Source organism: Megascapheus bottae, chromosome 2, assembly GCF_031878675.1.
Source record: "Megascapheus bottae isolate mThoBot1 chromosome 2, mThoBot2.hap1, whole genome shotgun sequence".
Classification (NCBI taxonomy): domain Eukaryota; kingdom Metazoa; phylum Chordata; class Mammalia; order Rodentia; family Geomyidae; genus Megascapheus; species Megascapheus bottae.
The window spans coordinates 92575447-92585004 of record NC_143510.1 but is presented as its reverse complement, the minus strand read 5'-3'; the positions used below and the strand labels follow the sequence as shown (position 1 = coordinate 92585004).

At 56.6% G+C, this 9558-nt stretch overlaps 1 protein-coding gene across 1 annotated transcript; it reads left to right on the top strand.

The window, feature by feature from the left end:
* Window positions 1–3000: 3000 nt before the first annotated feature.
* On the top strand, window positions 3001–8448 carry LOC150067642 (cytochrome P450 2D17-like). The gene is made up of 9 exons (XM_090328839.1): window positions 3001–3317; window positions 3905–4076; window positions 4443–4595; window positions 4685–4845; window positions 5148–5324; window positions 5429–5570; window positions 5713–5900; window positions 6807–6948; window positions 7049–8448. Exons 1-9 carry the CDS (start codon window positions 3129–3131, stop codon window positions 7225–7227), a joined length of 1503 nt encoding a protein of 500 aa, XP_090184965.1. The 5' UTR covers window positions 3001–3128; the 3' UTR covers window positions 7228–8448.
* The last annotated feature ends 1110 nt before the right edge of the window (window positions 8449–9558 follow it).

Here is a 9558-nt window from a genome sequence, read left to right as displayed (position 1 = left end):
TGGGTGATTTCCCAGAAGGATTACCTGATGGGAGAAGACCTGCTCCGAATGTGACTTTACTAGCCCATCCGTGGGGACCCTGCATAGGAGACAGAGGGAAGTGAGAAAACCCCAGCACTGCCTGTGTCTGTCTGCTTCCCAGGTGCCCGACTCAGGCCATGATGCTCCGCCTCACCACAGACCCACCAACATGGAGCCAATTGGTCGAGGGCCGGGCCCTCTGAAAACAGGAGCCAAACAAATCCCTCCTCCCTTAAGCTACATCTTTCCAAGACTTTGTCACGGCAGTGAAAGCTCTGACAGGTGCCTGGTTGTACCCTGTCTCCATGAAGACCCATTCTTGGTGAGCAGAGCTCACAGAAGTATTTCTGGGGCAGCAAATCCACCCGTGCCATGCTCTAGCTCAACTGGTAGCTCTTTTCCTTTGGTTAATCGCATCCAACCAGAATCAAGGAATTGTATATTTGGCTTGTTTTTTGGTGCTTTCCATTTCCTTAGACGCCAAGTCTGCCAGTGCCTCAAGGATTGGTTCTATTTGTAATCCCAGAGAGGAAGTCACTTCTCCCCGCTGGCCACAGGCATCTCCCCATGAGGGAGCCATCAGGACCCGGAACTCTGCCTATGACCCCTTTATCTCCCTCTGCCCAGACTAGGCTCTCAGCATACTTCAGAGTGATGATGTTATCCTGGCGGCTCACCCCACAAGCCAACCATGTCAGGGGGCCCTAGACCCCCAAGGACCCAGGGACTAGCTAGGGTTGGCAGATCCCAGCGAGCCTCTTCCACCACTGTCAGTTTCCTGTTGTGAGAGGTGCAAATAAACAACCCAGGGGACAGAGTCCTAGAGAGACACAGGGCAGGGTTCCAGCTGTCCTCCTGTCCTCTGGAGCCATGAAGAAAGTTACTAGCTCTCAGTCACCAGCTGTATGTGGGATTCTTGTTTGACCCAGAAGCTGTAGCAGCCCCTAGATATGGACAGAGTGCTTTGGCGTTTGGTGTTGTAGGAAGGAGTCATCTGGACAAACTGATCCTGACGGATTCGAATCCCACCAGGGTTCACACTCCTCAGCGTGGATGAAAACTAAAGGCAAACAAAGGCCCTGTCCAGCACCTCTCTACCAGAGCCCACAGGTCATGGTACCGCTGAGGAAGATCCAGCAGGTACAGAATTTGAACACTCCAGACTTGCCAAATGACCTTTCCCTGACGGGAAAACCCCTGATCTAGAGGCACTGCCATCAGCCCCGTAGAACTCACCTGACCCTGGAGGCCGTCATCTGTTTACTCACATGCTACCCCGAAGAAGCCGAGCAATGAGGGAGGTGATTGGCCAGATTCACACCTGGTGAGACACCCTCTTAGGGCTTAGTTTTTAGTTTATTTCGCAAAGGGCCTCCTGCTTTTTCCAGCTTACCTGGGATTGCAAGCCACCATGCCTGCTGGCTGACTTGTGTTACTTCTCGAAACAGTTGTTAGTTGATTCCTCTCTTCTTAGGGCCTCTCATTATGTGGACACCGCATTCCAATGGCTGAGACAGGAAGACTGAGTCCAAGGCCAGCCTGGGCTACCTAGTAAGACCTGTGTCACAACCAAGAAAAGAAAGAATGCCACACAGAGAAATAAGCAATCAGGGGAAACTGTGTGATGCTATAATCACTGGGCAATGCCTGTAATTCTAGGTATTCAAGAAGCTGACCGGAGAATCACAGATAGAGACATCCCTGGCAGCAAAGTCCATGAAACTCAAATCTCTAATTAACCAGAAACAGGAAGCAGAGCTATGCACCCCCTTGAGCAAAAATCCCAAGGGATAGCACCAGCCATGAGTTTAAAACCCATGACAGATAAAAAGAAGAAAGAAAAAAAATCAGTAACTGGAGAAGTATCTCATACCTGTAATCCATGGTGCCATTAGGTGCAGCAAGGAACTCACAAGCCAAAAGATCGCCATGGCCTCTTAATATTCACATTCTGATTTGTCAGGGTCAGGGAAGAGAAAATCGATGGAGCCCAAACCTCATTGAGGAGAGGCTGTATCCAGGTAGTACCAGCCAGGAGGAGCTAGGGTGCCTGCAGTGCACTGGGACCAAATGTTCATGGATCTGACCATGCACACGCATGTGACTGTGTGTGTGTACCATTCTGGGTATGAAAATGTCGGGTGGTCACAGCTGGTCTGGGGATCTCTGAGCATACAGAACGTTTCTGGGATAAGTATGACGACAGGACCAGGACAGGACAGGAATTCTGGTTTGGAGAAAGTTTGAGGGGCCCAAGTGGGGACCCAAAAATCTCCTTGTGAGCCATTACACAAAAGGAAATGTATTCGGACCAATGAGCAAGGGTTGGACCTTGGGGAACGATTAGAATGGGAAAAGAGCATCAGAGTGGAGCTGCAGGACAAAGCCTGGGCCCTTCCTGCAGACAGGGAGAAAAGCCAAGCAGACCCGACATGGGCACACATGCCCGGACTCTCCCATGAGAACTCAGAGCTCTGCGGGCAGAAGACCATGACCAGGCCCATCCTTTGGGCTCCAGGGGTTGGGGTCCCACGGAAGCTCATCTGTGTGGAAGGAGCCAGCCTCTGGCGGGCATTCCATCCTGGGAGGAGACAGGGACTGATGCAGATGGAGGGAGGGCCTCTCCCTCCCAGCTCCCCATTCCAGTCTCTCAATCAGCCCAGCTCACGACAAGGGAAGGCAGGATCCTCAGGAGCAGACGTGAGAAAGCTGTTTTCTAAGAAGAGGTGAGGGAAGGGAAGGACATGACTGAGGAGACGCTGTGGCACATGACAGGGTCCACTGGGGAGGAGGAGTGGGGACAGACAGCCTGCAGACAGCAGTGTGTGCAGCATGAAGGATGGGTCCCTGCTGGGTCTGCCCTGGTCCCAGTGGCCCTGAGTAGCAGTGGGAGAGCTAAGAGGGACAGAGCTCTGCAGCTGCCCCAGCCCAGGAGCTGCCTTGACCCCGCCTAGTGCCATGGATGTCTGCCAGGGTGGATTCGTGGCAGGAGACAAAGGTCAGCCTCCTTACCTTTCTGAGGGACCTCCCAGGTTGGTTGAGTGCACAGCCCGGTCCTGGGTGTGGGCAGTGGTGCCCAGAGGAGTCCAGTGGGCAGCGAGGCAGCCATGGGGCTGCTGACAGGGGAAGCGCTGTGGCCTGTGGCCCTGGCCCTGGCCATCTTCCTGCTCCTGCTGGACCTGATGCACTGGTGCCAGCGCTGGGCTGCTCGCTACCCACCAGGCCCTGTGCCCCTGCCAGTACTGGGAAACCTGATGTACATGGACTTGCAGAACCTGCCATACTGCTTCTACAAGGTGAGGAGCTGGTGGTGGGCAGCAGAGGACACGTGGAAGCCCAGACACAGAGCTGGGAAGCCACAGGCCACCCAGGGAGCTCAGCCCAGGAGCTGAGAGGCTTCCTGGGAGAGGCAGTGCAGGGCGTGATTGCAGTCTGGGCTGTCGAGACCCCAGTGTGGCAGGCAGAGGCTGGGGTGAGACGCGGCAGTGGGTTTCAGTGCTGGTGCACAAAGCCCAGGTCATGTCCTCTTTTTGTGTTTCCCGATTATCAGAGGGGCTGAGCACTGGGCAGCCTTTCAGGTGGTCATGAGGTAGAGAGAGGCAGTGTCCACTGGAATCTGCTGCTGCTGTGTGATCTTGGGGTCTTCCCTGTGGGGTCACACTCCCTGGGGACGTCTGGGTCTTGTGCACACTGGATGCCTGGAGCTCCTGTGGATACTTTGGGGTTTCTGGGCAGCTCACAGCCAGTGGTCCTTTCCAGGGAGGGTTCCCTGAGCAGAGCCCAGGCCTCCTGCTTACCCTGCTTGATTCACCTGGTAGCCCACGACCTGAGGGTGTTTGAAACGGGGGTGGTGGATGATATGATCGTGGGACTCCCTCTACAGCTGCAGCAGCGCTTCGGGGAGGTGGTCAGTCTCCAGATGGCCTGGAGGCCAGTGATGGTGCTCAACGGACTGGAGGCCGTGCATGAGGCCCTGGTGAAGCACAACGAGGACACCGCTGACCGTCCCCCCATGCCTGTTTATAAATACCTGGGCTTTGGACCCAGATCTCAAGGTAAAAGGCAGCAGGGGGCACAGGAGGCCAAGAGACTGACCTGGGGGACAGTGACCTGAGAACAGGGGGTTTCCAGGAGGACAGATGGGTGGTACACTAGGGAGAGCCAATAGAAGCAGGGAGAAAGTAACAGATCAGTAAAAGGAGTAGACATGGCGCAGGTGCTCTGGGGGAGGTGAGGCAGAGGAATCCAATTCCAGCAGGGCCAGTAGGGGAAGCTGAGGCCACACCCAGGTCACTGAATGAGGACTAGGGTCATGTCAAGCCTATGACAATCCGATTGGTCGCTGAGGCATTGCCTGGATGTTCTCCTCATCACCGATTGGAAGCCTGGCTGTAGTCATGCCACGTCTCCCTCCTCCCCAGGGGTGATCATGGCCCGCTACAGCCAGGCCTGGCGGGAGCAGAGGAGATTCTCTGTGTCCACCCTGCGCAACTTCGGCCTGGGCAAGAAGTCACTGGAGCAGTGGGTGACTGAGGAGGCCGGCTGCCTCTGTGAGGCCTTCGCTGACCACTCCGGTGAGTGATGGCAGGAGGGACGCCAGCTGAAAGGTGGCATGAGGTGGACAAGGATGAGGACAATACTCTGACCTCCTTCCTGCTCCCAGGTCGCCCCTTCAGCCCCAACACTCTCCTGAACAAAGCTGTGTGCAACGTGATCTCCTCCCTCATCTACGCTCGTCGCTTTGACTATGATGATGCCCTCCTGGACAGGATGCTGGAGCTGTTGCAGGACAAAATGAAGGAGGAGTCAAGCATCCTAACTGTGGTGTGGAAGGGGATTCTGCAGGCCCAGCTCCAGCAGCTGGAGCTCCGGGGGGAGGATTTGTGTGCGATGCCATGGGGATATCAGAGAAAGTCAGGCAAGGAGCTGGAGAAACTCAGACAGTGGGCATGAGAGAAGTGACCTAGGGTCAGAAGGCACCAGAGATTGAACATCTGGGCCCCAGTGTCCCAGCTGGAGCTGGAGAACACCAGGACATTGGCACTGGGGAGGGGAGAAGGAAACCAGTGGGCATCGGCAGGGGCTAAGTCCATCCTGGAGGACACAAGGTTTCTGTGCTCTCACAGCTGCTGAACGCGATCCCCATCCTCCTGCACATCCCAGGGCTGCAAGGGAAGTTCTTCCCGGCACAGAAGGCCTTCATGGCCCTGCTGGACGAGCTGCTGGACGAGCACAAGAGGACCCGGGACCCGGCCGAGCCTCCCCGAGACCTGACCGACGCCTTCCTGGCTGAGGTGGAGAAGGTGAGGTGTGACCACTGCCACTCCACAGATTGCAGTGCCAGTGGAGGCCATCTGGGGCCTTGTCCTCTGCTGCCCTGGCCCAGACCCTCCTTGCTCTCCCACAGGCCCAGGGGAGCCCCGAGAGCAGCTTCAACGAGGACAACCTGCGTGTGGTGGTGGCGGATCTGTTCATGGCGGGCATGGTGACCACGTCCACCACGCTGTCCTGGGCCCTTCTGCTCATGATCCTGCACCCGGACATACAGCGTGAGCCAGCTGGGGCTGCGGGGGTCGGGGGGACAGTAGAGCAGGGACTCGGCCTAAGCTGGTCTGGACTGTCAACACAGAGGCAGGGAGATCGGGGCCCGGGCCTGGGGACTGACTGCTCTGCCCGTGCTCATCCACGAAGGTCGCGTGCAGGGGGAGATCAATGAGGTGATCGGGCAGGGGCGGCGGCCGGAGATGGAGGACCAGGCCCGCATGCCCTTCACCAACGCAGTGATCCACGAGGTGCAGCGCTTTGCCGGCATTGTCCCAGTGGGGGTGCCTCACATGACCACTCGGGACATTGAGGTCCGAGGCTTCCTCATCCCCAAGGTAATGCCTTGTCTATCACCCAGTGACCATCCACCACCACCACTTACCAGTGACCATCCACATCCACCACTTACCAGTGACCATCCACACCCACCACCACTTACCAGTGACCATCCACGTCCACCACTTACCAGTGACCATCCACCACCACCACTTACCAGTGACCATCCACGTCCACCACTTACCAGTGACCATCCACCACCACCACTTACCAGTGATCATCAATGTCCACCACCACCACTTACCAGTGACCATCCATGTCCACCACCACTTACCAGTGACCATCCACCACCACCACTTACCAGTGACCATCCACGTCCACCACTTACCAGTGACCATCCATGTCCACCACCACTTACCAGTGACCATCCACCACCACCACTTACCAGTGATCATCCACCACCACCACTTACCAGTGACCATCCATGTCCACCACCACTTACCAGTAATCATCCACGTCCACTACCACTTACCAGTGACCATCCACCACCACCACTTACCAGTGACCATCCACCACCACCACTTACCAGTGATCAACCACATCTACCACCACTTACCAGTGACCATCCACCACCACCACTTACCAGTGACCATCACCACCATCACTCCCCCTGTATTATATGCGTGGGGTGAGGGATGCAGTTGGGAGGCTCATCCCTGTGATCAGTGGCTCCAGAGCTGGGGAGAGGCAGACCTGCTTGGCCAAAGGGAGGGTCACCACACAAGAGGCCGGATCTGTAGGCACCGTTTCACTGTGTGTCGCCTGCTGTGGACACAAGGGCAGCTCCCAGAAGCAGCCAGGACTCAGCATGAGGTGGAAGGACACTTGTTGACCAAAGTATTAGCCATGTATACAGAGTGACCTCCAAGGAGTCCGGTGTGCCCCTCACCTCACCCCTCCACCAGGGCACCACGCTGCTCACCAACCTGTCCTCGGTGCTGAAGGACGAGCGCGTCTGGGAGCAGCCCTTCCGCTTCCACCCCGCGCACTTCCTGGACGCCCAGGGCCGCTTTGTGAAGCCCGAGGCCTTCATGCCCTTCTCAGCAGGTGCGTGGGGCCCGGCTCCCTGGCCCGTGCTGGGGTCACAGGGTGGCTGCAAGGTGGCCCCAGGCCCCAGCTGACCGATCCCGCTCGCTGTCCCCCACAGGCCGCCGCGCGTGCCTCGGGGAGCCCCTGGCACGCATGGAGCTCTTCCTCTTCTTCACCTGCCTCCTGCAGCGCTTCAGCTTCTCGGTGCCCGCAGGCCAGCCCCGGCCCAGCGACTTTGGGGTCTTTGAAGCTATGGTGGTGCCGGCCCCGTACAAGCTGTGTGCTGTGCCCTGCTAGAGAGACCTCCTTGTCTGCACTTGCACCCCAGGGGCAGGCTACACACACATTGGGAAATTGCTGGCTTTACCCAGAATCTACCTTCCAGTGTCCCCAGGACGGGCCCTCCCTACCCACCTCTCACCCCTGGACCCTGTGAAGGATGGCTGTTTGGATCCTCAGCTGACAGCAGCCCCATTTGCCATCACCCACAATCCTCCAGTGACAAATGTCTTCTTACCCAAGTCATTAGCAGAGCAGTTCATAGCTTCCAGGCTTGGGGGAGGTGTCATGGTAGAGGGGGTGGGTAGAGTGCACCCAGAGAGCCCAGTTTCCCCCATCCTCACCACCACATGGCAGAGACCAGCCTCTCAGTTGACACTATCATGTGCAGTTGGTTTTCTTTCTTTCTTTCCTTTCTTGCTTTCTATGTTTTTTCCCTTGTCCTGGGGCTTGAAATCAGGGCCTGGGCACTGTCCTGGGATACTTTTTGCTTAAGGATGGCACTCTACCACTTGAGCCACAGGACCACTTCCAGCTTCTTCTGTGTATGTGTTTCCAGGGAATTGAATCCAGGGCTACTGCATGCTAGGCCAGCTCCTTACAACTAGGCCACGCTCCCGGCCCACATATAGGTATTTTTTTGGGGGGAGGGGCAATACTGGGTTGAACTCCAAGCCTTGAATTGGCTAGGCAGAGCCTCTTCCACTCAAGCTATGCTCCCAGCTCCAACTTCTTGGGGTTCTGTTTTTTCCCCCCAGGGCTTGAGCTCAGGGCCTGAGCACTGTCCTGGAGCTTTCTCAAGGTAGCTCTACTAATGGAGCCACAGCACCATTTCCAGAATTTTCTATGTATGTGGTGCTGAGGAATCAAAGCCAGGTCTTCAGGCACTCTACCACTAGGCCAAATTCCAAGCCCCCAGCCCCATCCAAAGTAGATGCATCAGGAAGGCAGGCAGTGGGCCAGGAGCATAGCCACAGTTAGCTATCAGGAGCCAAAAGCCTCCATGGCAAGGCCTGATGGGAGCCAAGAGGGCGCTCCCTTGCTGAGCCCTTCAGCCACCAGAGACAAGACTGGTGGGCTGCCCTCCTGATTGGGCCCGTCCCCTGTGTGCTGAGAGGATTCCTCTCTGGGCCGGGCAGGAACCAGAGGATGAGCTGGAGGATGCAGGTCAAGGCTCCAGCCTACTCTCCCCTAGTACAGTAGCCTGGATGTTAGAACAGGGAAAGGAGACCGATGGGCTGGGGGACTGGAGAGGGTTTGACCTTGTGCAACAATGTGACCAAGAAGGTGATGGTATGGTTATATAGAGAGAGAGTGAAAGAGAGAAAGAGAGGGAGAGCCTTTGCTTTTTTTCTATCGGGATACTGTGTGACCCTGGGCTTCTGTCTCTCCTTGGATGATGAGAAAATCGCAGCTCTTGTCTTTCTACTCTGATTTCTGATGCTGGGATCCTGGCTTACCTAGATCCTCACTCAGGCAGGTGCAGGGATGGATGAGGTGGGCCCTCATTTAATGACACACAACAGAGAAACAGCCAAGTCCAGGTGGACCGTGGTAAGCCAAATGGGCAAGCAGGCCTGGGAATGAGGAAGCAAGTCCAGCCCATCAAATGGGCCCGCTGGGAGGCAGGCATGAAAGCTGAGCTATCAAGCACTTCCTGCCTGAGAAATCTGCAGTGTGGTCTGGAATAGAGGCAGCCAGGCAATAGGGTCCACAAAAAGAGAGCTGGCCAATCCCCAAAGTCCCCACTGACTCCATCAAAGCCTTTCCCCTACCCCATGTCAGCACAGCACAGCCCTGGCCCCCTCCCCGCCTCCCTGCCCTGGGTCTCTCCTGCACAGCAACCTAATAAACTCTTGCTTTCTCTTCTTCTCCTGGCTTGGGAACACGACTGTGCCAGCCTTTGTGCCTAAACTCTCCACACAATAGCTGCCCTGCTCTTGTCCCTCTCTGTCTCCATTCCACAAAGGCTGATGGGAGCAGCATCTGAGGAACTCCCGAGTCTCCTGTGCCTTTAGGAAATGGGCTGGGCTGGAGACTTGGCCATTCAGAGCAGGAGGCTGAGCTGAGTCTGCAGAGGCCTGCAGCCTTCCCATTAGGATCCTGCATCTCCTCAGGGCCCAAGGACAGGGGCTCTGCAGGTCCCAGCAGTCCTGCCTGCTCCCTGGCCCTGTGTCTGAGGTGTGGGCACTGCAAGGCATTCACCAGCCAGAGCCCAGGGCTGGCAGGCGTGTGCAGGTGGCTGCAGGTCCCACCCAGGCTGCCCCGGGTCCCTGCAAGGTCTGCAAGGGAAAATCTGATATCTGCTCCAGGGTGTTGTTTGGTGTGATGTCTACCCCAGTGCTTGTG

Coding starts and splice junctions, on each gene's coding strand:
- LOC150067642 (XM_090328839.1), top strand. CDS start 3,129: ATGGGGCTGCTGACAGGGGAAGCGCTGTGGCCTGTGGCCCTGGCCCTG. Junction 4,596..4,684: donor GGCCTTCGCTGACCACTCCG/GTGAGTGATGGC, acceptor TCCTGCTCCCAG/GTCGCCCCTTCAGCCCCAAC. Junction 5,325..5,428: donor TCCTGGCTGAGGTGGAGAAG/GTGAGGTGTGAC, acceptor GCTCTCCCACAG/GCCCAGGGGAGCCCCGAGAG.